Source organism: Struthio camelus, unplaced genomic scaffold (assembly GCF_040807025.1).
Source record: "Struthio camelus isolate bStrCam1 unplaced genomic scaffold, bStrCam1.hap1 HAP1_SCAFFOLD_285, whole genome shotgun sequence".
Lineage (NCBI taxonomy): Eukaryota > Metazoa > Chordata > Aves > Struthioniformes > Struthionidae > Struthio > Struthio camelus.
In genome coordinates this window covers 1-27,446 of record NW_027182642.1, presented here as the reverse complement: position 1 = coordinate 27,446, position 27,446 = coordinate 1, and the positions used below count along the sequence as shown (strand labels likewise).

The window sequence follows — 27,446 nt, the reverse complement described above, 5'->3', positions numbered from 1 at the left end:
GGGCCGGCAGGGCGGCTACAACCTGGGGGCGACGGCGGAGGGGGGTGGCGCAGTGCACGCGGGTGCTGCTGGGCGACCCCCCCCCGGCGCTGCCCCCCCCGGCGCCCCCCCCAGCCCGGCCCCCTGCGCGCCCTGGAGCTGACGCGCGGCGCCCACTGGGGCTCCTGGGGCTGCCTGCGCCTCCCGCCCCGGCCCCCCGGTGAGTGCCGCCGCCCCCCCCCGGCTGCCCCACGGCTGCCCCCCCGGCTGACCCACGGCTGACCCCCCCCCGGCTGACCCCCCCTCTGGCTGACCCCCCCCGGCTGCCCCACGGCTGACCCCCCTGGCTGCCCCACGGCTGCCCCTGCCCCATGGCTGCCCCCCCCCGGCTGCCCCACGGCTGACCCCCCCCCCGGCTGACCCCCCCCCGGCTGACCCACGGCCACCCCTGCCCCACGGCTGCCCCCCCCGGCTGACCCCCCCTCCGGCTGACCCCCCCGGCTGACCCACGGCTGACCCACGGCTGCCCCCCCCGGCTGCCCCACGGCTGACCCCCCCCCGGCTGACCCCCCCCGGCTGCCCCACGGCTGACCCATGGCTGACCCCCCCTGGCTGCCCCACGGCTGCCCCCCCCGGCTGCCCCCCCCCGGCTGCCCCACGGCTGACCCCCCCCGGCTGACCCACGGCCACCCCTGCCCCATGGCTGCCCCCCCCGGCTGACCCACAGCTGCCCCCCCCGGCTGCCCCACGGCTGCCTCAGCCCCACGGCTGCCCCTGCCCCACGGCTGCCCCCCCCTCCCCGGCTGCCCCTCGGTTACCCTACGGCCACCCCGGGACACCCTGCCCCTCGGGGACACCCTCCCGCCCCACGGCTGCACCCACAGCCACCCCTGGGGGCGCCCTGCCCCATGGCTACCCCCAGCCCCATGGCGAGCCCTGGCCCCACAGGGACCCCCCAGGGAGGCCCAGCCCCTCGGGGACGCTCTGCCCCGCGGGGACCCCCCAGCCCCTCAGCGGGACCCCCGGGCCCAGCGCCCCACGGCGAGCCCCACGCGCCCCCTCCTCCCCCCCCCAGTCCCCCCGGCCGAGGAGGAGCCCCCTGAGGAGCAGGGCCCAGCTGGCGACACGCCCCACGATGACATCACACGCGACCTCGCAGCCCGTGATGACGTCACACCCCACCACGATGACCTCACTGACAGCCGTGACATCACCCGCGCCGACGACATCCACGCGACAGTGACCTCACGCGCCTCGATGACATCATGAACCTGGGGGAGCTCCGCCTGGGGGACCCCCCGGGCCCCGCCTCCCCTGAGGGCGGGGCCAGCAGCCAGCCAGGGGCGGGGCTTCCTCTGGCGGACCCCGCCCTTCAGGTAGGGGTGTGGGCGGGGTCAGTGCGAGGGGGCGGGGCCTGGTGGAGCAGCCCCTCCCCCAACCTTCCCTCCCCCCCCTCCGAGGACCCCCCCGGACTCCTGGAGGAGGCGGCCGGACCCCTCCCCTCCCCCACCCACCTGGAGGAGGAGCTGGAGGAGGTGAGCCCGGACGCCTGGGCCCCTCGCGCTGGGGGTGGGGGGGTGCCCGGACACCTGGGCCCCTCCCGGTGGGGGTGGGGGGTGCCCGGATGCCTGGGCCCCTCGCGCTGGGGGTGGGGGGGTGCCCGGACACCTGGGCCCCTCGCGCTGGGGGTGGGGGGCGCCCGGACGCCTGGGCCCCTCGGGGTAGGTCTGGGGGGCACTCGGACGCCTGGGCCCCTTGGGGTGGGGGGGGCACCCGGATGCCTGGGCCCCTCGCGCTGGGGGTGGGGGGGGCGCCCGGACGCCTGGGCCCCTCCCGGTGGGGGTGGGGAGGGCACCCGGATGCCTGGGCCCCTCGCGCTGAGGGTGGGGGGGCGCCCGGACGCCTGGGCCCCTCGGGGTAGGTCTGGGGGGGCACTCGGACGCCTGGGCCCCTTGGGGTGGGGGGGCACCCGGATGCCTGGGCCCCTCGCGCTGGGGTGGGGGGGGTGCCCGGACGCCTGGGCCCATCGCGCTGGGGGTGGGGGGGGCACTCGGACGCCTGGGCCCCTTGGGGTGGGGAGGGCACCCGGATGCCTGGACCCCTCGCACTGGGGGTGGGGGGGGCGCCCGGATGCCTGGACCCCTCGTGCTGGGGGTGGGGGGGCACCCGGATGCCTGGGCCCCTCGCGCTGGGGGTGGGGGCGCCCGGACGCCTGGGCCCCTCGGGGTAGGTCTGGGGGGGCACTCGGACGCCTGGGCCCCTTGGGGTGGGGAGGGCACCCGGATGCCTGGGCCCCTTGTGCTGGGGGTGGGGGGCCACCCGGACGCCTGGGCCCCTCGGGGTGGGTCTGGGGGGGGCACTCGGACGCCTGAGCCCCTTGGGGTGGGGGGGGCACCCGGACGCCTGAGCCCCTTGCGCTGGGGGTGGGGGGGGGCACCCAGACACCTGGGCCCCTCGCGCTGGGGGGCTGGGGGCGGGGGGGGGCAGGGCTGCCCGGACGCCGGGGTCCCACGCGCCCCCCCCCCCCGCCCCCCCAGGGGCTGCTCTTCGCCGTCACCCCCCTGCGCGACTGCCCCCACGTCGGGGCGGTGGCGCCGGTGCCGGGGGGGGGCCTGGCCGCCGCCCCCCCTGCGAGGCCTGCGGGAGCCGCCGGGAGCCCTGGCTCTGCCTCAGCTGCTACCGGGTGAGTCCGGGGCCCCCCGATACCCCCCCAAATGCCCCCCAGACCCCCCAAACACCCCCCCAATGCCCCCCCCCGGCTCCTAAATCTCCCTGAGGTCCCAAATACCCACCCCCGGCATGCAAATACCCCCCCGACCCCCAAGTACCCCCCGAATGCCCCCCACCCGCATTCTCCTCCCCTTGCCCCTGTAGATGCCCCCTTCAACCCCCAAATCCCCCCCAACCCCCCCCATAGCTCCTGCCCCCAAACGCCCCCCTAATGCCCCCCCGGCTCCCAAAAGCCCCTGGCACCTCCCAGGTCCCCCCCCCAGCGCTCTCCTGCACCCCCAAAGCCCCTCCGGGCCCCCCCCAAAATCCCCCCTTGGCACCACTAAACCCTTGCTGAGCCCCCCCCCGTGTCCCCAAAGCCCCGTTTTTCACCCCAAATGTCCCTCCACTCTGCGCCCCCCCCCCCCCCCCCCGCAGGTGCTGTGCGGGCGCTACGTGGGGGGCACATGCTGGCGCACGGCGCCGCCGCCGGCCACGCGCTGGTGCTGAGCTACAGCGACCTGTCGGCCTGGTGCTACCGCTGCCGGGGCTACGTGCAGCACCCGGTGGGCGCCGGCGCGGGCGGGAGAGCGGGCGGGAGTGCGGGCGGGAGTGGGAGCGGGAGCGGGAGTGCGAGCGGGAGTGCGAGCGGGAGTGCGAGCGGGAGTGGGAGCGGGAGTGGGAGTGGGAGTGGGAGTGGGAGCGGGAGTGGGAGCGGGAGTGCGAGTGTGAGTGGGAGCGGGAGTGGGAGCGGGAGTGCGAGTGGGAGTGCGAGCGGGAGTGGGAGTGCGAGCGGGAGTGGGAGTGGGAGTGTGAGCGGGAGTGCGAGCGGGAGTGGGAGTGCGAGTGGGAGCGGGAGTGCGAGCGGGCGTGCGAGTGGGAGTGCGAGCGGGAGTGCGAGCGGGAGTGGGAGTGGGAGCAGGAGCGGGAGTGTGAGTGCGAGCGGGAGTGTGAGCGGGAGTGTGAGTGTGAGCAGGAGTGTGAGTGGGAGTGCGAGTGTGAGCAGGAGTGGGAGTGTGAGCGGGAGTGTGAGCGGGAGTGCAAGTGTGAGCGGGAGCAGGAGTGGGAGCGGGAATGCAAGTGGGAGTGTGAGTGTGAGTGGGAGTGGGAGTGCAAGTGTTAGCGGGAGTGGAAGCGGGAATGCGAGTGGGAGTGCGAGCAGGAGTGGGAGTGTGAGCGGGAGTGCGAGTGGGAGTGCGAGCGGGAGTGGGGAGTGCGAGCGGGAGCGGGAGTGCGAGCGGGAGTGGGAGTGCGAGCGGGAGTGTGAGTGCGAGCGGGAGTGGGAGCGGGAGTGCGAGCGGGAGTGGGAGTGCGAGCGGGAGCGGGAGTGCGAGCGGGAGCAGGAGTGGGAGCGGGAGTGCGAGCGGGAGTGGGAGTGGGAGTGTGAGCGGGAGTGTGAGCGCGGGAGCGGGAGTGTGAGCGGGAGCGCGAGCGGGAGTGGGAGCGGGAGTGCGAGTGGGGAGTGTGAGCGGGAGTGGGAGCGGGAGTGGGAGTGCGAGTGGGAGTGCGAGTGGGAGTGTGAGCGGGAGCGGGAGTGTGAGCGGGAGCGCGAGCGGGAGTGGGAGCGGGCGCGCGAGTGGGAGTGTGAGCGGGAGTGGGAGCAGGAGTGTGCGTGGGAGTGCGAGTGTGAGCAGGAATGGGAGTGGGAGTGGGAGCAAGAGTGTGAGCAGGAGTGGGAGTGCAAGCGGGAGTGTGAGCGCGAGTGGGAGCAGGAGTGGGAGTGTGAGCGTGAGTGGGAGCGGGAGTGGGCATGCATGTTACATGAGTGCGCATCATTTTTGGGGGCCGGGGGGGGGGGGCTGCACCACTGTTGGTTGAGGGGCCCTCGGCGGAGTGTGAGTTGGGGACTGTACCATGATGGGGGGGGGGTCCCATTGGCAGCACCATCCGGGGGGGGGTGTGGCCCGTTGGGCGGTACCATTGTATGGGGGGGGTGTCCTTTGGGCGGTACCATTGTATGGGGGGGGTGTCCGTTGGGTGGTACCATTGTATGGGGGGTGTCCGTTGGCGGTACCAATGTGCCGGGGGGGGTGTGTCCTTTGGGCGGTACCATCACGTGGGGGGGGGGCAGGGTCCCCTCTGACCCCCCCGTCCCCCCCCCCCAGGCCCTGCTGCCGGCCAAGACGCTGCTGCATCGCCTCAAGTTCGGCGTCGACCCCCCGCTCTGACCCCCCCGACCCCCCCCGTCTCTTCAAGGGCTACGCCGTGCCCCCCCCGGCCGCACCAGCAGCCCCCACCCAGCACCAGCAGCGGCCCCCCCCCCGGGGGACCCGAGGCACGTGGGGGGGGGCCCCCCTCACCCCCCCCCCCCCGCGGGGGGCGACGCTTTTTTTTTTCCTTTTAAAAATCCGCTTCTTTGTACCGAGCGACGCGAAATAAAGCGAGACGGCTGCGCAGGGCGGCGGGGGGTCGCTGTTGGGGGGGGGCGCCCCCGGGGGGGGGGTCTGCTGTTGGGGGGGGGCGCGGGGGGTCAGAAGTCGTCGTCGTCGCAGATGTCCAGGTAGACGTCGAAGGCCTCGCGGTTGCAGTTGCCGTCGGGGCTGAAGACGAACTTGTGGAAGGTGCCGTCCACGCAGACGGCTGGCGGGGGGGTCAGCGGGGCCGGCGCCCCCCGGCGCCCCCCCCGGCGCCCCCCGGCCCCCCGACTCACCGACGACGGAGCTGGGGCTGCGGCCGCCGCGGCCGAAGGCGCAGACGCAGGGCGCCTCGGCCGGCACGGTGAAGCTGGCCAGCGACCACTGCGACTCCACGTAGGGGCCCAGCACCGGGCCCACCTTGCCCACCCGCGCCAGCCTGCGGGGGGCCGGGCGCGTGGGGCGGCGGGGGGGCACTTAGGGGGCGCGTCGCCCCGGTGCGGGGCAGCCGGGGGGCGCAGCTCCCCGCTTGGGGGGCAGCCGGGGGGCGCACGGCCTGGGGGTGGGGGGCAGTCGGGGGGGCAGGTAGGGGGCACAGCACCGGGGGGGGACACTTAGGGGGCACAGCTCCCAGGGGGGGCAGGTAAGGGGGCACAGTGCCCAGGGATGGGGGGGTCGTTAGAGGGTGCAGCAGCCCGGCCGGGGGGGGGGCGTTGGAGGGCGCAGCACCCAGGGTGGGGGGGGGCGTTAGAGCATGCAGCACCCGGGGGTGGTGGGGGGGTGTTGGAGGGTGCAGCACCCGGGGGTGGGGGGGGGCGTTGGAGCGCACAGCACCCGGGGGTGGGGGGGGCGTTGGAGCGCACAGCACCCAGGGTGGGGGGGGGGCGTTGGAGGGCGCAGCACCCGGGGGTGGGGGGGGCGTTGGAGGGTGCAGCACCCAGGGTGGGGGGGGGGGGTTGGAGGGCGCAGCACCCAGGGGTGGGGGGGGGGCGTTGGAGCGCGCAGCACCCGGGGGTGGGGGGGGCGTTGGAGGGCACAGCACCCAGGGTGGGGGGGGCGTTGGAGGGTGCAGCACCCAGGGGTGGGGGGGGGCGTTGGAGGGCGCAGCACCCAGGGTGGGGGGGGCGTTGGAGGGCGCAGCACCCGGGGGTGGAGGGGGGCGTTGGAGGGCGCAGCACCCAGGGGTGGGGGGGGGCGTTGGAGGGCGCAGCACCCAGGGTGGGGGGGGTGTTAGAGGGCGCAGCACCCAGGGGTGGGGGGGCGTTGGAGGGCGCAGCACCCGGGGGTGGGGGGGGGCGTTGGAGGGTGCAGCACCCAGGGGTGGGGGGGGCGTTGGAGGGTGCAGCACCCAGGGTGGGGGGGTGTTAGAGGGCGCAGCACCCAGGGGTGGGGGGGGTGTTGGAGGGCGCAGCACCCGGGGGTGGGGGGGGGCGTTGGAGGGTGCAGCACCCAGGGTGGGGGGGGCGTTGGAGGGTGCAGCACCCAGGGGTGGGGGGGGCGTTGGAGGGCGCAGCACCCAGGGGTGGGGGGGGCGTTGGAGGGCGCAGCACCCAGGGTGGGGGGGGTGTTAGAGGGCGCAGCACCCAGGGGTGGGGGGGGCGTTGGAGGGCGCAGCACCCGGGGGTGGGGGGGGGGCGTTGGAGGGTGCAGCACCCAGGGTGGGGGGGGCGTTAGAGGGCGCAGCACCCGGGGGTGGGGGGGGCGTTGGAGCGCGCAGCACCCGGGGGTGGGGGGGCGTTGGAGGGTGCAGCACCCGGGGGTGGGGGGGGCGTTGGAGGGCGCAGCACCCGGGGGTGGGGGCCCCGGGGGGTGACTCACGCGGAGCGGCGGTTGAGGCGGGTGTCGCGCAGGGCGAAGACGTGGACGGTGCCCTTGTCGCTGGCGGCGCACAGGAAGGCCGAGTCGGGGCTGAAGGCCAGGCTGGGGGCAGCGGGTGAGCGCGGGGCCGCGGGGGGGGGACGGGGACGGGGACGGGGACGGGACCCCCCCGCGGCCCCCCCTCACCAGTAGAGGGTGGCGGGGTCGGTGCCGCGGCGCAGCTCCACCGCCTTGGCGCGCGAGCGGGTGTCGAAGAGGCGGATGAGGGTGCCCTTGCGGGAGGCCGAGGCCACCAGGGCGCCGGCCGGGCTCAGGGCGACGCAGGCCACCTCGCTCTGGTGCGCGTTGACCGTCACCGGCGCCCACGACGTCCCCGGCGCCGCGCTCGCCAGCTCCTGGGGGGCACGGGGGCTGCCCACCCGGCCCCCGCCGCCCCCAGGGCCCCCAGCGCTCCCAGTGCCCCCCAGCGCCTCCCGCTGCTCCCAGTGCCCCTACTCCCTCCCTGTTCCCTTCTAGCACCTCCCAGTGCCCTCCAGTGCTCCCAGCGCCTCCCAGTGCCCCCCAGCGCCTCCCGCTGCTCCCAGTGCCCCTACTCCCTCCCTGTTCCCTTCTAGCACCTCCCAGTGCCCTCCAGTGCTCCCAGCGCCTCCCAGTGCCCCCCAGCGCCTCCCGCTGCTCCCAGTGCCTCTACTCCCTCCCTGTTCCCTTCTAGCACCTCCCAGTGCCCCCCAGTGCTCCCAGCGCCTCCCAGTGCCCCTACTCCCTCCCTGTTCCCTCCTAGCACCTCCCAGTGCTCCCAGTGCCCCTACTCCCTCCCTGTTCCCTCCTAGCACCTCCCAGTGCCCCCCAGTGCTCCCAGTGCCTCTACTCCCTCCCTGTTCCCTTCTAGCACCTCCCAGTGCTCCCAGCGCCTCCCAGTGCCCCTACTCCCTCCCTGTTCCCTCCTAGCACCTCCCAGTGCTCCCAGTGCCTCCCAGTGCCTCTACTCCCTCCCTGTTCCCTTCTAGCACCTCCCAGTGCCTCCCAGCGCTCCCAGTGCCCCCAGCGCCTCCCAGTGCCCCCCAGTGCTCCCAGTGCCCCCCAGCGCCTCCCAGTGCCCCTACTCCCTCCCTGTTCCCTCCTAGCACCTCCCAGTGCCTCCCAGTGCCCCCCAGTGTCCCTACTCCCTCCCTGTTCCCTTCTAGCACCTCCCAGTGCCCCCCAGTGCTCCCAGTTCCCCTACTCCCTCCCTGTTCCCTTCTAGCACCTCCCAGTGCCTCCCAGTGCCTCCCAGTGCCCCCCAGTGCCTCCCAGTGCCCCTACTTCCTCCCTGTTCCCTTCTAGCACCTCCCAGTGCCTCCCAGTGCCTCCCAGTGCTCCCAGTGCCCCTACTCCCTCCCTGTACCCTCCTAGCACCTCCCAGTGCCCCCCAGTGCTCCCCAGTGCCTCCCAGTGCTCCCAGTGCCTCCCAGTGCCCCTACTCCCTCCCTGTACCCTCCTAGCACCTCCCAGTGCCCCCCAGCGCCTCCCAGTGCCCCCCAGTGCCCCTACTCCCTCCCTGTACCCTCCTAGCACCTCCCAGGGCCCCCAGCGCTCCCAGTGCCCCCCAGCGCCTCCCAGTGCCCCTACTCCCTCCCTGTTCCCTCCTAGCACCTCCCAGTGCCTCCCAGTGCTCCCAGTGCCCCCCAGTGCCCCTACTCCCTCCCTGTTCCCTCCTAGCACCTCCCAGTGCCCCCCAGTGCTCCCAGTGCCCCTACTCCCTCCCTGTTCCCTTCTAGCACCTCCCAGTGCCTCCCAGTGCTCCCAGTGCCTCCCAGTTCCCCTATTCCCTCCCTGTACCCTCCTAGCACCTCCCAGTGCCTCCCAGTGCTCCCAGTGCCCCTACTCCCTCCCTGTACCCTCCTAGCACCTCCCAGTGCCTCCCAGTGCTCCCAGTTCCCCTACTCCCTCCCTGTTCCCTCCTAGCACCTCCCAGTGCCTCCCAGTGCTCCCAGTGCCCCTACTCCCTCCCTGTACCCTCCTAGCACCTCCCAGTGCCTCCCAGTGCTCCCAGTGCCCCTACTCCCTCCCTGTACCCTCCTAGCACCTCCCAGTGCCTCCCAGTGCTCCCAGTTCCCCTACTCCCTCCCTGTTCCCTCCTAGCACCTCCCAGTGCCTCCCAGTGCTCCCAGTGCCCCTACTCCCTCCCTGTACCCTCCTAGCACCTCCCAGTGCCTCCCAGTGCTCCCAGTTCCCCTACTCCCTCCCTGTTCCCTTCTAGCACCTCCCAGTGCCCCCCAGTGCCTCCCAGTGCTCCCAGTTCCCCTATTCCCTCCCTGTACCCTCCTAGCACCTCCCAGTGCTCCCAGCGCTCCCCAGTGCTCCCAGTTCCCCTACTCTCTCCCTGTACCCTCCTAGCACCTCCCAGTACCCCCCAGTGCTCCCAGTCCCTCCCAGTCCCCCCCAGTGCTCCCAGTGCCTCCCTGTACCTCCTGGTCCTCCCTAGTCCCACTTGGTGCCTCCCAGTGCTCCCAGTTCCCCTACTCCATCCCTGTACCCTTCTAGCACCTCCCACTGCTCCCAGTGCTCCCCAGTGCTCCCCAATGCCTTCCACTGCTCCCAGTGCCCCCCACTGCTCCCAGTGCCTCCCAGTGCCCCCCCAGTTCCCCTCAGTACCTCCCAGTCCCCCCCAGTGCTCCCAGTGCTCGCCAGCGCTCCCAGTGCCTCCCAGTTCCCCCTACTCCCTCCCTGTACCCTCCTAGCACCTCCCAGTACCCCCCAGTGCCTCCCAGTTCCCCCTACTCCCTCCCTGTACCCTCCTAGCACCTCCCAGTGCCTCCCAGTGCCTCCCAGTTCCCCCTACTCCCTCCCTGTACCCTTCTAGCACCTCCCAGTACCCCCCAGTGCCTCCCAGTTCCCCCTACTCCCTCCCTGTACCCTCCTAGCACCTCCCAGTGCCTCCCAGTGCCCCCCAGTGCCTCCCAGTACCCCCCCCACTGCCCCCCAGTCCCACTTGGTGCCTCCCAGTCCCCCCCAGTCCCCCCAGTTCCCCCTACTCCCTCCCTGTACCCTCCCAGTCCCCCCCAGTCCTCCCTACTCCCCCCCAGTCCCCCCAGTGCCCCCCCAGTCCCCCCAGTGCCCCCAGTGCCCCTCACCACCAGCTGGAGGCTCCCGCACTTGTGGCCGGGGAAGACCAGCAGCTGCTTCTCCAGGCTGGGGCAGAGGTCGCAGAGCCCTGCGGGCAGCCGGACGCCTGGGTCCCCCGGACGCCTGGGCCCCCCGGACCCGGGGGGGGCGGTGCTGGCAGGGGGCCCAGGTGTCCGGGCCCCAGGTGCAGGCGCTCAGCCCCCCCCCCCCCCAGCCAGCCCCCTCGTTAGCGCAGCTGCGGTTAATTGAGCTCGTTGCCCGCCCGGGGCCCAGAGACGGGGTCGCTGGCGGTGGGGGGGGGGGCAGCCCGGACGCCGGGGCCCCGGCTGGGGGGGGGCAGCGACCTTTGGGGTTGTCGCGGGTGTCGAACTCGAAGAGCTTGGTGGGGTTTTCGGGGAAGGAGAAGACGTAGATGCGAGTGCGCAGCACGACGACGATCCTGGGGGCACAGCCGGACGCCTGGGTCCCCCGGGGGGGCTGGCGGCGGGGGCGGGGGCCGCCCGGACGCCTGGGCCCCCTCGGGGGTGGCGGCGGGGGTCCTCACTTGTCGTGGCGCATGCGGACGGCCAGCACGGGTTTGGGGAAGGCGAACTCCAGCACCAGCTTGTCCTTGGCCTCCTTCCCCTCGCGCGCGTCGTCCCAGATCAGCACTGCCGGGGGGGGCGGGGGGGGGTCAGCCAGGGGCCCAGGCGTCCGGGCGCCCCCCCGGCCCCCCCCCCGGGCGCACCTGATTGCTCGGAGAACTTGGGGCTGCCGCCGCCGCCCACGAGGGCCACCAGGTTGGAGCGATGCAGCATCTCCGCCAGCCCCACGCTGCCCACCTGCTCCGCCTCTGCGGGCGGACGGGGGGGGTCCCGAAAGCCCCCGGGACCCCCCCCCGCGCACCCCCCCAACCCCCCGGACGGGGGCCGAACCCCCCCCTCCCCAGCGACACCCCCAAACCGACCCCTCCGCAGCCCGCCCAAATCCCCCTCGCTCCCCCCCCCGCAACAGCTTCTTTCTCGGGGGGGGGGGCTAAAACACCCCCCAACGCCCCCCCCGGGCCCACGCCCACCCCCCAAACGCCCCCTTTCATCCCTGTGCCCAGCCCCAAAACGCCCCCAAGCCCCTTCCCCAGGGCAGGGGGGGGCCCAAAACACCCCCCTGGACCCCCCCAAACCCCTTCCCCAGGGCGGGGGGGGGCCCAAAACACCCCCTCCGACCCCCCCCAGCCCCTTCCCCAGGGCAGGGGGGGCCCCAAAACGGCCCCCGACCCCCCCAAACTCCTTCCCCAGGGCGGGGAGGGCCCAAAACACCCCCTCCGACCCCCCCCAAACCCCTTCCCCAGGGCAGGGGGCTCCCAAAATGGCCCCCAGACCCCCCCAAGCCCCTTCCCCAGGGCAGGGGGCTCCCAAAACAGCCCCCCAGACCCCCCCAAACCCCTTCCCCAGAGCAGGGGGGGCCCAAAACACCCCTCTGGACCCCCCAAACTCCTTCCCCAGGGCAGGGGGGGCCCAAAACACCCCTCTGGACCCCCCAAACTCCTTCCCCAGGGCAGGGGGGGCCCAAAACAGCCCCCCAGATGCCCCCAAACACCTTCACCAGAGCAGGGGGGGCCCAAAACGCCCCCCTGGACCCCCCCAAACTCCTTCCCCAGGGCAGGGGGGGCCCAAAACAGCCCCCCAGATGCCCCCAAACCCCTTCACCAGAGCAGGGGGCCTCCAAAACACCCCCCTGGACCCCCCAAACCCCTTCACCAGGGCAAGGGGACCCCAAAACACCCCCCCGGACCCCCCCAAACCCCTTCCCCAGGGCAGGGGGCTCCCAAAACACCCCCTCCGCCCCCCCCCAAACCCCTTCCACCAGGGCAGGGGGCCCCAAAACGGCCCCCGACCCCCCCTAAGTCTCAAGCAGGGACCCCACAGAGCCCTGCGCCCCCCCCACCCCCGAGAGGGGCCCCGGCGTCCGGGCCTGCTCACCCAGGTGCCCCTTCTCCATGAGGGGCTCCACGTTGAAGATGCGGACCCCCGACTCCATGGCGCAGCAGAAACAGCCTGGGGGGGGGGGCGGCCCTGGGTGCCCCCCTCCCCCAGAGGGGTGTCCCGGGAGGGATTTTGGGGGGGGGGCCCGAGGAGGAGGGGGGGTGCAGGTTGGGGGGCTCCCAGGCACCGTTTCCCTGGGGAAGGGGGTTTTGGGGGCTCCCGGACAGCAGGGTCCCCTGGGGGGGGGTTGGGGGGCTCCCGGGGGGGCTATTTGGGGGCTTCCAGGCACCGTTTCCCTGGGGAAGGGGGCAGCGGGGGGCACCGGGGGGGGGTTAAGGGCTCCCAGACAGCGGGTGACTGGGGGGGGTATTTTGGGGGTCCCGGGGGGGGTGTTTAGGGGCTGCCGGACCTGGTGTCGGGGGGGGGGTCCCGGGGGGTATTTTGGGGGTCCCGGGGGGGGTGTTTAGGGGCTGCCAGACCCGGTGTCGGGGGGGGGGTCCCGGGGGGTATTTTGGGGGTCCCGGGGGGGGTGTTTAGGGGCTGCCAGACCCGGTGTCGGGGGGGGGGGTCCCGGGGGTATTTTGGGGGTCCCGGGGGGGGGTGTTTAGGGGCTGCCGGACCCGGTGTCGGGGGGGGTCCCGGGGGGTATTTTGGGGGTCCCGGGGGGGGTTCGGGAGCTGTCGGACCCCGAGCTGGGGGGGGTCCCGGGGGGGTTCAGGAGCTGTCGGACCCCGATCGGGGGGGTCCCGGGGGGTATTTTGGGGGCCTTCGGGGGTCCCCGGCCCCGCACTCACTCTGGTCCTGGTTGAAGCGGAGGCTGTTCACCCCCCGGGCCTGCGCCATGGCGGCGGCCGCTGCCCGCTCCGCGCTCGGGCCTGCGGGAGGCGGGGGGGGGTTAAGAGGGGCTCCCGCCCCCCCCGGACCCCCCCGGACCCCCCCGCGCCCCCCCCGTCCCGCTACCGGGGCCGCTGCAAACACCGGCGGCGGCGGGCGGCGCTAGGCCATAGAGTCTCCACAGCGCTGCGGGCCAGAGCGGCCCCCTTCGGGCACGTGACCGAGCGGCAGGGCGGGAAGCGGCGCCACGGCGGGAGCGCCGGCGTTGCCCCTGGCAACCGTCGCCGCCCGCCGCCATCTTGACGGCTGGCAACCGCCCTCTGCCCTCGCCATCTTGGAAGCGGGAGGTCACCGGCGGCAGGCGACATATTGGAAGCGGGCAGCGGCCATGATCGGGGCTGGCGCCATATTGGAAACGGGCACGGTGGCCATGTTTGAGCTGGCGCCATATTGGAAGCGGGCAGGGTGGCCATGTTTGGGGCTGGCGCCATCTTGGAAGCGGGCAGCAGTGGCCATGTTTGGAGCTGGCACAGGGGCGGCTTCAGGTGGCAGGGTGGCCTCACCCACCCAGATGCCTGGGTTCATTCGGGGGGGGCCCTCATCCGCACACACAGAGGCACAAGAGACACGGGCGGGGGCGGGTATCGCCGCCTTTATTCGCGCGGGCTGGGGGGGGGGGGGCGTTGGCGGCGGCGGCCGCGCGGCGTCAGTCGTCCTCGGCGCCCCCCACGTAGTGGCAGATGGCGTCGTAGTCCAGCGCCAGCACCCGCCCGGCCGCCTCCCGCTGCAGCTGCACCAGCGCCCGGCTCCGCGCCGGGTCCCGCTCCAGGATCCGGCCCACCTGGGGGGAAGGGGGGAACGCTGGGTTACAACCCGCCCCTGTGATGTCACCGGGAGGGGTGAAGCCGCGGTGGCCATCTTGGAGCCTGGCGGGGTTGGGGGGGGGCCGCTCACCTTCCCGGCGTGTTGGCCCAGCACCACCATGACGCGGTCGGCCTCGCCGCGGGGGATCACCGTCTCCAGCATGGCTTCCCGCAGGCCTGGGGGGCAGCGGGGGCCTCAGCGGGGGCCCCCCGGCCCCCCCGGGGCGCTGGGGCACCGGGGGAGGGGGGCGGGGGGGCCGCCGGCCCGCACTCACCCTCCACCAGGCGCCCCTCGTCCGTGCGGCACACGCAGGTGTCCCCGGAGACCACGTCCTCCACCACCATCTGCGGGGGCACGTGGGTCACGGTGGGGACCCCCACCCTGCCCCAGGGGGCAGCCGGGGGGCCACAGGGACCCCCCAGCCAGCCCCCGGGGATTGTGGGGCGCCGTGGGGCCGGGTGGGGGGCGCAGGGACCCCCCCAGCCCGCCGTGACCCACCTTGCAGTTGTAGTAGCGCCCGGCGCCGTGGGTCCTGTCGACGCAGCGCACCCGCAGGTCCCGCCGCAGCCAGTGGGGGCCGGCGGGGGGCGCCCCCCGCCCCTTCTTCGGCGCCCTGGAGGGGCACGGCCGTGGGTCCCGGCGTCCGGGGGCCCCCAAGCCTGTCCCCCCCCCCAGTCCCGGGCGCTATAGGGCCCCCCAGTCTCACCTCTCAGCCACGGGGGGCGGCTTCCTCTTCCCGTCCCGCTCCCCCCGGCTCCGGGCGGGGGCCCCGGCGTCCGGGCCCTCCTCGGCCTCCCCCTTCGGGGCGTCTTTCCCTTTCTGGGGCTTGCCTGTGGGGGGACTGGGATGTACTGGGGGGCGCTGGGACACTCACCGCTGCCCGGGGGGGCACCGGGGGGCACCGGGGGGCACCGGGACACTCACCGCTGCCCGGGGGGGCACTGGGGGGGGCGCCGGGACACTCACCGCTGCCCGGGGGGGCACCGGGGGGGCACCGGGACACTCACCGCTGCCCGGGGGGGCACTGGGGGGCACCGGGGGGGCGCCGGGACACTCACCGCTGCCCGGGGGGGGCACTGGGGGGCACCGGGGGGGCGCCGGGACACTCACCGCTGCCCGGGGGGGCACTGGGGGGCACCGGGGGGGCGCCGGGACACTCACCGCTGCCCGGGGGGGCCCTAGGGGGCACAGGGGGGGCGCCGGGACACTCACCGCTGCCCGGGGGGGCACCGGGGGGCACCGGGGGGGGCGCCGGGACACTCACCGCTGCCCGGGGGGGCACCGGGGGGCACCGGGGGGGCGCCGGGACACTCCCCGCTGCCTGGGGGGGCACCGGGGGGGCGCCGGGACACTCACCGCTGCCCGGGGGGGCACTGGGGGGCACCGGGGGGGCGCCGGGACACTCACCGCTGCCCGGGGGGGTGGCCGGCCGCAGGCTGTGCTGGCTCACGGTCACCGTCTGCCCCCCCAGCGTCAGGCGCACCATTACCCGGGCGGTCTCGGGGTCCAGCCCTTCAACCTGGGGGGGGGGGCAGCAAGGGGGTCGGGGGGGGGTCCAGGGCCCCCAGCCCCAACTGGGGGCTGCTGCGAGGCCCCCAGCCCCCCGCCCCGTTTCGGGGGGCCGGGGGGGACGCTCACCTTGCCGTACATGTCGCGGTGGGGCCCGGCCTCGATGCGCACCGTCTCCCCCACGGCCAAGCCCCCCCCGGGCTCCGGCCCCCCCCGGGACGGCGGCTGCCCGGGCCGGGGGGCGCCGGGGGGGGCCGGCTCTGCTCCCAGCCCCAGCCCCCGGGGGCGCAGCCGGTGCTCCAGGGGCTTCACCACCCTGGGGGGAAGGACGTGGCGGGTGGGGGGGGATCAGGGGAGTCGCGGGACCCCTGAGACCCCCCCCAACACCCTGCTGGGTATTTACCCCCCCAAGAGCAGCCTCATGTGCTCTTTTTGTCGTTTTTCTTACCCCCCCCCCACGCTAGTTGCTGTCCCCGAAAACTTTTCGCCCCGCTTTGGAGCTGTTTCCCCCCCCCAACGGGGTATTGGCCGGGGGGCGCGCAGCGCGTGCCCCCTCCCCGCGGCGTTACCCCCCCGGCGGGGGCGCGCGCCCCCCCCGCCGCGCTCCGGGGCCCTCACCGTTGGAAGGTGCGCCCGATGCCCCGGCCCTGGCTCCAGCCCATGCCCCGCAGCATGGCCAGCCCGAAGGCCTCCACCGGCACGGCCGCGTAGTCCTGGGGGCCCTGCGGGGCACCGTACGGCGTCGGGGGGCGCCGGGGGGCGGTCATGGGGCTCTCCGGGGGGCCTGCTCGGAGGTTCTGGGGGTCCTGGGGGGGTTCCGGGGGGCCAGGTAGGGGTTCTGGGCTCCCTGGGGGGGGTTGGGGGTCCTGGGGGGGGTCCTGGAGGAGCTTCTGGGGTCCCAGGGGGGTTCTGGGGTAATAAGCGGGGCTCCGGGGTCCCAGAGGGAGGGTTGGGGCTTCCCAGCGGGAGACTCTGGGGTCCCAAGGGGGGTTCTGGGGTCCTGGAGCGAGGTTCTGGGGTCCCAGGGGGGGTTCTGGGGTTCCTGGGGGAGGTTCGGGGGTGCCGGGGAGAGATTCTGGGGATCCTGGGGGGGATTTGGGGGTCCCAGGGGGGGTTCTGGGGTTCCTGGGGGGGGTTCGGGGGTCCCAGAGGGGGGTTCGGGGGTCCCAGAGGGGATTCTGGGGTCCCGGAGGGAGGATTGGGGTCCCAGAGGGGATTCTGGGGTTCCTGGGGCGGGGTTCTGGGGTCCCAGAGGGAGGTTCAAGGGTCCCAGAGGGGGGTGAGGGGGGTTCGGGGATCCCGGGGGGGGTTCGGGGGTCCCGGGGGGGGGGTTCAGGGCTCCCAAGGGGGGCTCGGGGGTCCCGGGGAGGTTTGGGGGTCCCAGAGGGAGGTTCAAGGATCCCAAGGGGGGCTCAGGGGTCCTGGGGGGGGTTCTGGGGTCCCGGGGGGGGTTCAGGGGTCCCAGAGGGGGGTTCAGGGGTCCCAGAGGGGGGCTCAGGGGTCCCGGGGAGGTTGGGGGGTGCCGGCATCACTCACAGGCTGGGGCCGCGAGGCGATGTCCCGGTCCTGCAGCGAGACGGGGATGGAGAGGGGGGGCCCGGGCGGCCCCTCGCCCCGCTCCCGGCTCTGCCGCGTCTCTGTGGCGACAGAGGGGGCGGGGGCAGGCTCAGCCGGACGCCTGGGCCCCCCCCGGCTCCCCCCCCCCGGCTCCCCCCCCCGGCTCGTACTCACCCTCGAGGATCTCCCGCACCGCCTGCGACTCCACCGAGACGGGGCCGTCGAGGGGGTCTGCCGCGGGGGCGGGGCCCGCGGCATTGTGGGCGGGGCCCGCGGCATTGTGGGCGGGGCTTGTGCCGCTGGGCGGGGCGTCGGGGTTCTTCCAGCGGGGGGGCGGGAGCAGGGGGATGACCAGCTCCTTCGGGGGAGGCGGGGCCGGGTGCACGCTGGGGGGCGGAGCCAGAGCGTTAGTCCCTCCCTCCCCGGCCCCGCCCCCAGCGCCGATTTGCCCAGCGCTGGCCCAGCCCCCCTCCTCGCAAGGCAGCGCGCATGTGCAGCGCGGCCGAGCTGCGATCGCGCATGCGCGCCGCGGACTCGTCGCTCCCGCACGCGCACTCGCTCCCCCGCCTCGCCGCGCCGCCGCCGCGCGCGCGCGGCCCTCCCCCCCCAACGCGCATGCGCACTCGGCACCTGAGCAGCTCCCGGTCCTCCACGGCCGTGAGGAAGTCGGGCTCGGCCTCCTCCCGCTCCCCGCCGGGCTCCGCGCACGGCCCGGCCCCCAGCACCCGCCGCCGCCCCGCCGTGCGGCTGAAACCGAACGACACCGGCCCGGCCGCGGCGGGTTCCGGCGCCGCCGCGCTCCCGGCCTCGGCTCCGCTGCTCGCCGCCATCTTGCTCGCCGGCCGCCGCGAGGCACTGTGGGAAGTGGAGTCCCGCGGCGCCCTGAGCCCCGCCGCGCGCCCGCGGCTCCCGGCGGGCCTTGCGAGGCGGCGCGGACTACAACTCCCGCGAGCCTCTGCGCCGCGCCGCCATTAAGCCTTCCCTCCGCGCGGGGTACGGCGGCCCGCACGGGGGCGGCGACGGCGGCGGGGGCTCCGGCGCTGATTGGTCGGCGCGGCCGCCCGTCACGGCCGGCGCCCCCGCGGCCGAGCGACGCGCCGAGCCGGGCCGCGGCTCCCGTTGCCGGGGCGACCCCGCGGCCGGTACCGGGCGGAGCTGGGGGGACTGGGAGCACTGGGGGGGACTGGGAGCACTGGGAGTAGTGGGGGGGTTGGGGTCATGGGGGCTGGGGGGCACTGGGAGCACTGGGGGGGACTGGGAGTACTGGGGCGGTGAGGGTCACAGGGCCTGGGGGAGGACGGGGGGGGACTGGGAGCACTGGGGGGGGACTGGGAGCACTGGGAGTAGTGGGGGGTTGGGGTCATGGGGGCTGGGGGGCAATGGGAGCACTGGGGGGGACTGGAAGCACTGGGGGGGTGAGGGTCACAGGGCCTGGGGGAGGACTGGAAGGGACTGGAAGGGACTGGGGGGTCTGGGGGCCCCCGGCGGGTCCCTGCCGCCCCCGCTGCCTGTCTCCCCCCTGCCCCAGGGTGGGGGCACTGGGGGGCTCTGGAGCAGGCCCCCCCCCCGACGAGGGACCCCTCGGGCCACCCATGGGGGGGGCCGGGCCCCTGGGCCCCCCCCGGCCCCCCCCCAGCTCTGGGTGAGCGGGGCTGGGGCAACGGGGGGCTGGGGGGGAGGCTGGGAGGGGAATGGGAGCAACTGGGAGACACTGGGAAGAGGATTGGGGGTACTGGGAGGCACTGGGGGGTATTGGGGGCACTGGGAAGGAGATTGAGGGCACTGGGAGGCACTGGGAGGAGGATTGGGGGCACTGGGGGGGGATTGGAGACATAGGGGGTGCTAGGAGAGGGATTGGGGACACTAGGAGGGGAATGGGGGGCACTGGGAGGGAACTGGGAGGGGGTTGGGGGCACTGGGAGGGGATTGGGGGCACTGGGAGGGGATTTGGGGGCAATAGGAGGTGCTGGGAGGGAACTGGGAGGGGATTGGGGGCACTGGGAGGGGATTGGGGGGCAATAGGAGGTGCTGGGAGGGCACTGGGAGGGGATTGGGGGGCACTGGGAGGGAACTGGGAGTACTGGGAGGGGGTTGGGGGGCACTGGGGGGTGCTGAGGGAGGGATTGGCGGGGCACTGGGAGGGGAACGGGGAGACTGGGGAGCACTGGGAGGGGCCTGGCGGCACTGGGGGGCACTGGGAGCGGTGTGGGGCGCCGTGGGGCAGCCCCGTGTGTCCCGCAGGCCCCGGCCCCCCACCGGGGGGGGGCTGGGGGGCCACCCTGGCCGTCACCAGCTTCGTGGGCCCCGAGCCCCGGGACCTGCTGCTCGGCCCCCCGGCCGGTGAGTGGGGCCTGCCCCACGGCTGGGGGTCCCTGCCCCACGGCTGGGTGCTCGGGGGGGGGTCCTTTCCCCGGGGGGGGTCCCTGCCCCACGGCTGGGTGTTTGGGGGGGGTCCCTGCCCCACGGCTGGGGTGTCTGGGGGTCCCTGCCCCACGGCTGGGTGCTCAGGGGGGGGTCCCTGCCCCACAGCTGGGTGCTCGGGGGGGGTCCCTTCCCTGGGGGGGGTCCCTGCCCCACAGCTGGGTGCTCTGGGGGGGTCCCTGCCCCACAGCTGGGTGCTCGGGGGGGTCCCTGCCCCACGGCTGGGGGTCCCTGGGGGTCCCTGCCCCACGGCTGGGTGCTCGGGGGGGTCCCTGCCCCATAGCCAGCCCAGTCCCCCATGCCAGGGAGGGGGCTGTGGCATAGGGCTGGGAGGGTGACTGGGGGCACTGGGAGGGACTGGGCCCCTCAGCCCGCCTCCCCCCCGCAGCCCCCGGGGCCGGCGTCGACCTGGAGGGGGGCAGTGACGGGGGGGGGCCGGGCCACGGCCTGCCCTGGCCGCAGGTAGGCGCCGGGGCACTGGGGGGGACTGGGGGCAACTGGGAGCTGGTGGGGGGGAACAGGGGGAACTGGGAGCTACTGGGGGGGACACTGGGGGCAACTGGGAGCTGGTGGGGGGAACGGGGGGAACTGGGAGCTACTGGGGGGGGAATGGGGGCAACTGGGAGCTGGTGGGGGGAACAGGGGTAACTGGGAGCTACTGGGGGGGACACTGGGGACAACTGGGGAGCTACTGGGGGGGACACTGGGGGCAACTGGGAGCTGGTAGGGGGAATGGGGTAACTGGGAGCTACTGGAGGGGACTGGGGGCAACTGGGAGCTGGTGGGGGGGACACTGGGGGCAACTGGGAGCTGGTGGGGGGAAATGGGGGTAACTGGGAGCTACTGGGGGGGACACTGGGGGCAACTGGGAGCTGGTGGGGGGGAAATAGGGGTAACTGGGAGCTACTGGGGGGATTGGGGACAACTGGGAGCTGGTGGGGGGATTGGGGGCAACTGGGGGGAACTGGAAGCCTGGGGGGTGGATTGGGGGGGGGACTGGGGGCAACTGGGAGCATCGGGGCAACCGGGAGCCTGGGGGGCAGCTAGGGGGGAACTGGGGGGGCAGGGGGCGGGGCCCCCCAGCCGTGCCCCGCCCCCAGCCCCCCCCCGCCGGCAGCGGCACCCTTGGCCGTGGAGGTGCTGCGGGGGCCCCTGGGCTTCGGGCTGGGGCTGCGGGGGGGCCGCGGCCACGTCCAGGTACCGCCGGGGGGGGGGGGTCTCCTGCCCCCCCCACCCTGACCGCGGGGGGGGGGGGGCAGGTGAGCGACCAGCTGCTGGAGATCCCCGGGGCGCCCACCACGGCCGCCATGAGCCCCGCGCCGGCCCACGGTGAGCGCGGCCCCCCCCCCCCCCGCCGGCCGGGCCGCCGCTGGGGGCACCGGGGCCGCGCTCACCCCCTCCGTCCGCCTGTCTGTGTGTGCGCGTCGTCCCCGTCCGTCCCCCCCCCCCCGGCAGCGACGGCGCTCGGCAGCCTGGCGCTCTGCGTCACCCGCTCGCCCCGCGGGGAGCCCTGCTTCTGCCTCGTGGGACGCCGCGACCCGCGCTGGTGGGTGCCCCCCCCGCCGCCGACGCGGAAATGGGCTCGCCCGGCCCCCCCCATCTCGCAGCAATGGTTCGCTCCACCCCGCGGGCTCCCCCGACCTCCCCCCATGTCACAACAATGGTTCGCTCCACCCCGTGGGCTCCCCCGACCTCCCCCCATCTCGCAGCAATGGTTCGCTCCACCCCATGGGCTCCCCCGACCTCCCCCCATGTCACAACAATGGTTCGCTCCACCCCGTGGGCTCCCCCGACCTCCCCCCATCTCACAGCAATGGTTTGCTCCACCCCGCGGGCTCCCCCCATCTCGCAGCAATGGTCTGCTCCACCCCGCGGGCTCCCCCGACCTCCCCCCATCTCACAGCAATGGTTCACTCCACCCCGCGGGCTCCCCCGACCTCCCCCCATCTCGCAGCAATGGTCTGCTCCACCCCGTGGGCTCCCCCGACCTCCCCCCATCTCGCAGCAATGGTTTGCTCCACCCCATGGGCTCCCCCGACCTCCCCCCATGTCACAACAATGGTTCGCTCCACCCCATGGGCTCCCCCGACCTCCCCCCATGTCACAACAATGGTTCGCTCCACCCCATGGGCTCCCCCGACCTCCCCCCATTCCACAGGAATGGTTCCCTCCATCCCTGCCCCCCCCGTGTCCATGGTACAGCCCACCCTCCCCTGCCCCTGTGGCAGGAACCATGGCACCACGGCGGGAGGGGGGAGGCCCGGGGGCGGTGCCCCCCCCCCCCGAGCACCCCATCCGCCTCTCTTCCCCCAGACCAGCCCGCGAGCCCGGAGCAGCGGCGGCGGCGGCGGCGGGAGCCCCCCGGGGACAGCCGGGCCCCCCCGGGGGCAGTGCCTCAGGGATCCCCCCCCATGCTCCCCCCGCGCACTATGCAATGGTACGGCCTGGCTCCCCTACCTCAGCAGTGGCCCGGCCAGCCCCCCCCACCCCCCCCCCCGCTCCGGGCAGTGGTACCGCCCGCCGCCCCCGCCACATGCCCAAGGCTGGCGGGCTGGCCCCGCCCCCCTCAGCACCCGCCAATCCGGAGCCGCGGTGGGCGGAGCCATTCCCTCCGCGGAGGCGGGGGGGGCCGCGGGCGGAGCCATTCCCCCCCCTCGGCGGGGGGGGGGGGGCCGGGCCACGCGCGCGTTTCGCGGGCAATAAACGGTCGCGGAGTTGCAACCGCCTCGCTCGAGTCATTCCCGCCCCCCCTCCCCCACTCCCTGCGGGGCCCAGGCGTCCGGGCGCGCCGACAGGCCTGGGCAGGGAACCTAACCGCCCCCCCCCCCCCCCCCCCCGCAGCATCCGGCGGTGCCCACATCCTGCCGCGGCTGAGTCACCGCCAGGGCGGTGCCCGGGCCGGGGGGGGCGCGGGGGGGGCCAGACACGGCCCCCTCCGGCCCCGGGCTCCGCCCCTCCCATTATCCCCGCTCCCCGGGGACCCCCCGCCCCCCCACCCCATTCACAAGGCGCTCCCGGCCCCGCCCCCGAAGCACCGCGCCCCAATCAGCGGCCTCCCCCCCCCCACGCGCCTCAATCACTGCCGCGGGGGGCGGGGCCTCCCCCGCTGCAAGCCCCTGCCGCCAATCAGCGCGGGGGGTTCCCCCGCTCGCGGCCCCGCCCACGAGCCGCTCCCGCCAATCCGCGCGGGGGGGGGGGGTTCCCCGCTCCCGCCCGCCAGCCGCTCCCGCCAATCAGCGCGGGGGGTTCCCGCCCGCCAATCCGCGCGGGGGGTTCCCCCCCCCCCGCTCCCGGCCCCGCCCACGAGCCGCTCCCGCCAATCCGCGCGGGGGTTCCCCCCCCCCGCTCCTGGCCCCGCCCACGAGCCGCTCCCGCCAATCCGCGCGGGGCTCTCCCCCCCCCCCCCGCACCCCGCCCGGCCGGGCCGCACCCGCCGCCGCCCCGCGCCCCCCCCGCCCCCCCCCGCCGCCGCCGCCGCCGCCGCCATGGAGCCGAGCGGGTCCCAGAGCTGCGTCGCCTTCACCCGCACCCTCAAGGGGCTGGTGCTGCTGGGGGAGATCGTGAGTGCGGGGCCCCGGGGGGGCCGCGGGGGGGGGCTCCCCCGGCGGCGGGGGGGGGAGGGGGTCGGTCCCGGCCGTGCCCGGCACGTGGCGGCGCGGCCCCTTTAAGGCCCCCCCCCAGCACCGCCACCCCCTCTTCGGGGCGCGCTGTTGCCCCTTTAAGACCTGCAGGCGCCGCGGCCCCTTTAAGAGACCCCCGCCCTTGCTATGGGGGCTCCATCGGGGGTCTACAGGCGGCGCTATAGGGGCTCCATAGGGGGTCTATAGACGGCGCTATGGGGGCTCCATAGGGTGGCGCTATAGGGGCTCTATAGGGGGTCTATAGGTGGCGCTATGGGGGCTCCATAGGGTGGTGCTGCGCGGGCTCCATAGGGGGTCTATAGACAGCGCTATAAGGGCTCCATAGGGCGGTGCTATAGAGGGTCTATAGGTGGCGCTATGGGGGCTCCATAGGGTGGTGCTATAGGGGGTCTATAGGTGGCGCTATGGGGGCTGCATAGGGTGGTGCTGCACAGGCTCCATAGGGGGTCTATAGGTGGCGCTATGGGGGCTGCATAGGGTGGTGCTGCACAGGCTCCATAGGGGGTCTATAGGTGGCGCTATGGGGGCTCCATAGGGTGGTGCTGCGCGGGCTCCATAGGGGGTCTATAGGTGGCGCTATGGGGGCTCCATAGGGTGGCGCTATAGGGGGTCTATAGGTGGCGCTATGGGGCTGTATAGCGTGGTGCTGCACAGGCTCCATAGGGGGTCTATAGGTGGCGCTATGGGGGCTCCATAGGGGGGCGCTGCACAGGCTCCATAGGGGGTCTATAGGTGGCGCTATGGGGGCTCCATAGGGTGGTGCTGCGCGGGCTCCATAGGGGGTCTATAGACGGCGCTATGGGGGCTCCATAGGGGGCTGCTGCGCGGGCTCCATAGGGGGTCTATAGGTGGTGCTATGGGGGCTCCAAAGGGGGGTGCTGCGCGGGCTCCATAGGGGGTCTATAGGTGGCGCTATGGGGGCTCCATAGGGGGGCGCTGCACAGGCTCCATAGAGGGTCTATAGGTGGCGCTATGGGGGCTCCATAGGGGGCACTGCACAGGCTCCATAAGCGGTCTATAGGCGGCGCTGTGGGGGCTCCACCGGGTGTTGCGGCAGCCGCGCTACAGGCGCCGGCAGGACCTCGGAGGGCGGCGCGGGGGCAGCGCGGGGGGCTACGAGGGCCTCAGGGGGCGGCGAGGGGGGCTGCGAGGGCCTCGGGGGGCGGCGCGGGGGGCGGGGCGGGGGGCTACGAGGGCCTGGGGGGGCGGCGCGGGGCGCTACGAGGGCCTGGGGGCCGCCGCAGGTGCTGTGCGTGCTCACCCTGGTGTGCTACGGGGCCTCGCGCACGCCCGGCTACCACCGGCGTGGCCGTCTGCGAGCTCGTCTTCGCCGCCGCCTTCTTCGTGGTCTACGTGTGCGGCGTGCACCGGCGCCTCGCCCTCGTCCACTGGGGCTGGAGCGTGAGCCGGGGGTCGGGGGGCGCCCGGACGCCGGGGCCCTGCGGGGGGGACACGGGGGGTCGGGGGGCGCCCGGACACCGGGGCCTGCGGGGGGGGACACGGCGGGTCGGGGGCGCCCGCACGCCGGGGCCCTGCGGGGGGGGACACAGGGGGTCGGGGGCGCCCGCACGCCGGGGCCCTGCGGGGGGGACACGGCGGGTCGGGGGCGCCCGGACGCCGGGGCCCTGCGGGGGGGACACGGGGGGGGTCGGGGGCGGCCGGACACCGGGGCCCTGCGGGGGGACATGGAGGGGTCGGGGGCGCCCGCACGCCGGGGCCCTGCGGGGGGGACACGGGGGGTCGGGGGCGCATGGACGCCGGGGCCCTGCGGGGGGGGACACGGGGGGGGTCGGGGGTGCCCGGACACCGGGGCCCTGCGGGGGGGGACACGGGGGGTCGGGGGCGCATGGATGCCGGGGCCCTGCGGGGGGGGACACGGGGAGTTGGGGGCGCCCGCACGCCGGGGGGGGGAAAGGATGGAGGGGGTCGGGGGGCACCTGAACACCCACCTGGGGGTGGGGGGCACAGGGGGTCAGGGAGGACCTTGGGGGGGTCCAGGGGGTTAGGGGGCACCAGACTGGGGGGGGGCACCCGGACACAGAGGTCCCTGGGGGGCAGAGGGCCACAGGGGGCACCGGGACCCCAGGGGAAGGGGGCTTGGAGGGGGGGGGGCAGCCAAACGCTGGGGTCTCGGGGGGGGGGGGGGGGGAGGTTCCCAGACACCGGGGTGCCCAGGGGCCTGGCAGGGGGAGGGGGTGCCCGGACGCCTGGGTCCCCCCCGAGGTGGGGGGCAGCACTGACCTGCCTCCGCCTGCGCCGCCTCAGGACTTCATCCGCTGCCTCATCGGCTGCCTCCTCTTCCTCATCACCTCCCTCATCGTCATCATCGGGCACCGGGACGGCTCCGGCATCGCCGCCGGCGTGAGTGGGGGGGCCTGCGGGGAGCACGGCGTTGGGGGGGGGGGTCAGTGCCCCCATCCGCCCCCCCCCCGCCGCCGCCACCTTCAACGCCCCCCCCCCCCGCCCCGTGCAGGTGTTCGGGCTGCTGGCCGGGATCCTGCTGGGCTACGACGCCTACATCACCCTGCCGGTCCGCCAGGGCCACGCCGCCGCCCCCACTGGTGCGCGCTGGGAGCGCTGGGAGGGCCGGGGCCCGCCGCCGCCGCCTCCCTCTCACCCTGCCGCCCTCTCTCCTGTCCCCGCAGAGTCCCCGGAAGGCGCCTGAACCCTCCTGGCCGCGGCCCCCCCTCCTCCTTCCCGACCTCTGTCGATACCCCCCCCGGGGGGGGGGCAGGGGGCAGGTCGCCCCCTTCCCCCCCCCAGCTGCGCAGAGAGACCCTGAAAAACCCCCTCTCCCACCCAGGGAGAGGCCAGGCCTTAAGTTATTGGTGGGGGGGGAGGCGGGCGGCCCGGATGCCTGGGCCCCCTGGGGAAGGCAGGGAGAGCGGCTTAAAGCAAGGGGAGCCCGGACGCCTGGGGTTCCTTGCGGGGGGGGGGGGGTTGGGGAGAGGGGGTGGTCTGTGGGGCAGAGCAAGGGGGCCCGGACGCCTGGGCTCTCCCTCCGGTGCCTGCAAAAAGTGCCTTGAACTCCTCCGTGCCTCAGGGTGCCCCAAGGGATCTCAGGGGGAGGGCAGACCCCCGCGGGGGGCCATACTGCCTCGCCCCCCCCCCTTCCTCCTCCAGCAGCTTCGAGTTTCCTGCTTGGGGAGGCCGTTTTGGGGCGTCATCATGGGAAATAAAGGAATTTTCACAGCAGCTCGGGCTTCTGCGGCGGTTCCTATGGCTCCTACAGCAGCGGCGGGGCGGGGCGGGACGCGCCGGGCGAGGCGGGGGTGTCCTTTGGCCCCTATAGTACCTGGGGGAGGATGCGCCGGGCTCTGGGCGTCCCTTATGGCGCCTATAGAGCACAGTGCCCGGAGGACTACACTCCCCAGCATGCCCCGCTGCCCGCGCATGCGCCGTGCACGCGGGCCGCTTTTTTTTTTCCCCGCGCATGCGCCCTCACCTCCGCGCCTTCCCGCCGCTGCCGCTTCCCGCGCCGCGCATGCGCGCTGCGGCTCTCGGCGCCCTCCCTTCGGCCGCGCACCGCGCTGACCGGCACCGCTACGGGCTGCCCGCCGCCTCCCTGCCGTTCCCGCTCCCCTCGCTCACTTCCGGCTCCTCCGCCCGTTCTCGGTACCCTCCCCGGGTCGGTACCTGCCCCGCTCGGTAAAGCGCCGGCGGCGGCTGTGGTAGGGGGGCGGTTGGGCGCGCGGGGGGCTTTGCGCGCATGCGCCGCGCGAGGGCGGGCCGGGCGGGCCGGCGCGCATGCGCGGTGGGAGGAGGGCGGCGGCGGCGGCGGGAACGCGCCTGCGCAGTGAGGGCGGCGGGCGGCTTGAAATGCGGGGGTGAGCGCGCCAAGATGGCAGCCGGCGCATGCGCAGTGCGCTGCCCGGTGTTTACAGTAGGCCCTACAAAAATAAATACTACGAATGGTGTTTTATAAGGATGGTCTCAGTCAGGAGCTGTTTTGGGGGGGGGGGGTTATAGCAAGGTGGTAGGGGGTGGGGGGCCGGGAGAGCCTCGCCCCCGCGCACCTGCGTTTCGGTAGGTCCTACCAAAACGGCGTCGTGTTTACGCAGGGCCCCGCGCCGCCATGGGCCGCTCCTCCAAGGACAAGCGCGACATCTACTACCGGCTGGCCAAGGAGGAGGGCTGGCGGGCCCGCAGCGCCTTCAAGCTGCTCCAGCTCGACCAGCGCTTCGGCCTCTTCCAGGGTAGGGCCCAGGCGTCCGGGCGGGGGACTGGGGGCGGGGGGCCCCGGCGTCCGGGCGCTGACGGCGCGGCCGCCCCGCAGGCGTGCGCCGGGCCGTCGACCTCTGCGCCGCCCCGGCAGCTGGAGCCAGGTGCTGAGCCGCAAGCTCAGGTGGGGCCGGCTGGGGGGCCGGTTGGGGTCCGGGGGGGTCCCAGGGGCTGGTTGGGGGGCTGGGGGGTACTTGGCAGTCGGTTGGGGTGGTCCTGGGGGCTGGTTGGGGGTCCCAGGGGCTGGTTGGGGGGCTGGGGGTACTTGGGAGTCGGCTGGGGGCCCCAGGGGGCAGTGGGGGGGCCTGGGGGGGTCCTAGGGGCTTGTTGGGGGGCTGGGGGGTACTTGGGAGTCAGCTGGGGGGTCCTAGGGGGTGGTGGGGGGCCTGGGGGGGGTCCTAGGGGCTTCTTGGGGGGCTGGGGGGTACTTGGGAGTTGGCTTGGGGGGCCCCAGGGGGCAGTGGGGGGGCCTG

At 74.9% G+C, this 27,446-nt stretch overlaps 4 protein-coding genes and 2 long non-coding RNA genes across 7 annotated transcripts; 3 read left to right on the top strand and 3 right to left on the bottom strand.

The window, feature by feature from the left end:
* Positions 1 to 35: 35 nt before the first annotated feature.
* LOC138065052 (uncharacterized) lies at positions 36 to 4,943 on the top strand. The gene is made up of 6 exons (XR_011138217.1): positions 36 to 199; positions 1,055 to 1,355; positions 1,440 to 1,514; positions 2,517 to 2,662; positions 3,127 to 3,254; positions 4,794 to 4,943. It is a non-coding gene; the product is annotated as an uncharacterized lncRNA (long non-coding RNA).
* An 86-nt stretch (positions 4,944 to 5,029) lies between these two features.
* Positions 5,030 to 13,096, bottom strand: WDR45 (WD repeat domain 45). The gene is made up of 11 exons (XM_068929289.1): positions 12,887 to 13,096; positions 12,721 to 12,801; positions 11,924 to 11,998; positions 10,693 to 10,797; positions 10,510 to 10,615; positions 10,310 to 10,404; positions 9,974 to 10,053; positions 7,047 to 7,255; positions 6,861 to 6,962; positions 5,339 to 5,481; positions 5,030 to 5,268 (listed from the first exon to the last, which is right to left on the bottom strand). Exons 1-11 carry the CDS (start codon positions 13,056 to 13,058, stop codon positions 5,159 to 5,161), a joined length of 1,278 nt encoding a protein of 425 aa, XP_068785390.1. The 5' UTR covers positions 13,059 to 13,096; the 3' UTR covers positions 5,030 to 5,158.
* A 297-nt stretch (positions 13,097 to 13,393) lies between these two features.
* On the bottom strand, positions 13,394 to 17,681 carry GPKOW (G-patch domain and KOW motifs). 2 transcript variants are annotated; one of them, XM_068929291.1, is made up of 11 exons: positions 17,321 to 17,681; positions 16,865 to 17,076; positions 16,670 to 16,770; positions 15,752 to 15,939; positions 15,263 to 15,449; positions 15,032 to 15,143; positions 14,331 to 14,454; positions 14,123 to 14,237; positions 13,899 to 13,968; positions 13,715 to 13,800; positions 13,394 to 13,601 (listed from the first exon to the last, which is right to left on the bottom strand). In XM_068929291.1, the coding sequence occupies exons 1-11, from the start codon at positions 17,518 to 17,520 to the stop codon at positions 13,467 to 13,469; spliced, it is 1,530 nt and encodes a 509-aa protein (XP_068785392.1). In that variant the 5' UTR covers positions 17,521 to 17,681; the 3' UTR covers positions 13,394 to 13,466. The 2 variants fall into 2 exon arrangements, with proteins under 2 accessions (XP_068785392.1, XP_068785393.1); XM_068929292.1 differs by having other exon boundaries at positions 15,752 to 15,855; positions 17,321 to 17,668.
* A 4,886-nt stretch (positions 17,682 to 22,567) lies between these two features.
* On the top strand, positions 22,568 to 25,947 carry PLP2 (proteolipid protein 2). The gene is given in 6 exon segments (XM_068929290.1): positions 22,568 to 22,671; positions 23,997 to 24,050; positions 24,052 to 24,153; positions 25,018 to 25,113; positions 25,226 to 25,313; positions 25,398 to 25,947. Coding segments are annotated over 6 exon segments (435 nt in total). The 5' UTR covers positions 22,568 to 22,596; the 3' UTR covers positions 25,418 to 25,947.
* On the bottom strand, positions 24,055 to 25,414 carry LOC138065055 (uncharacterized). The gene is made up of 3 exons (XR_011138218.1): positions 25,370 to 25,414; positions 24,994 to 25,127; positions 24,055 to 24,191 (listed from the first exon to the last, which is right to left on the bottom strand). It is a non-coding gene; the product is annotated as an uncharacterized lncRNA (long non-coding RNA).
* A 255-nt stretch (positions 25,948 to 26,202) lies between the features above and the next one.
* Positions 26,203 to 27,097, top strand: LOC138065051 (tRNA (cytidine(32)/guanosine(34)-2'-O)-methyltransferase-like; the record flags this gene model as incomplete). Its single annotated transcript, XM_068929288.1, is given in 4 exon segments — positions 26,203 to 26,381; positions 26,814 to 26,948; positions 27,029 to 27,055; positions 27,058 to 27,097. Coding segments are annotated over 4 exon segments (347 nt in total), but the record flags the coding sequence as incomplete, so codon positions are not given.
* Between the last annotated feature and the right edge of the window lie 349 nt (positions 27,098 to 27,446).

Excerpts from the sequence above, each read along its gene's own strand:
- GPKOW (XM_068929291.1), bottom strand. The coding sequence starts at position 17,520 with ATGGCGGCGAGCAGCGGAGCCGAGGCCGGGAGCGCGGCGGCGCCGGAA. Across the intron at positions 16,771-16,864 it reads GGTGCGGGAGATCCTCGAGG|AGACGCGGCAGAGCCGGGAG; the intron begins GTGAGTACGAGC and ends CTGTCGCCACAG. Across the intron at positions 15,450-15,751 it reads ATCGGGCGCACCTTCCAACG|GGTGGTGAAGCCCCTGGAGC; the intron begins GTGAGGGCCCCG and ends CCTTCCCCCCAG.
- WDR45 (XM_068929289.1), bottom strand. The coding sequence starts at position 13,058 with ATGGCGGCGGGCGGCGACGGTTGCCAGGGGCAACGCCGGCGCTCCCGC. Across the intron at positions 6,963-7,046 it reads GACCCCGCCACCCTCTACTG|CCTGGCCTTCAGCCCCGACT; the intron begins GTGAGGGGGGGC and ends CGCTGCCCCCAG. Across the intron at positions 5,482-6,860 it reads CGCCTCAACCGCCGCTCCGC|GCTGGCGCGGGTGGGCAAGG; the intron begins GTGAGTCACCCC and ends GGCCCCCCGCAG.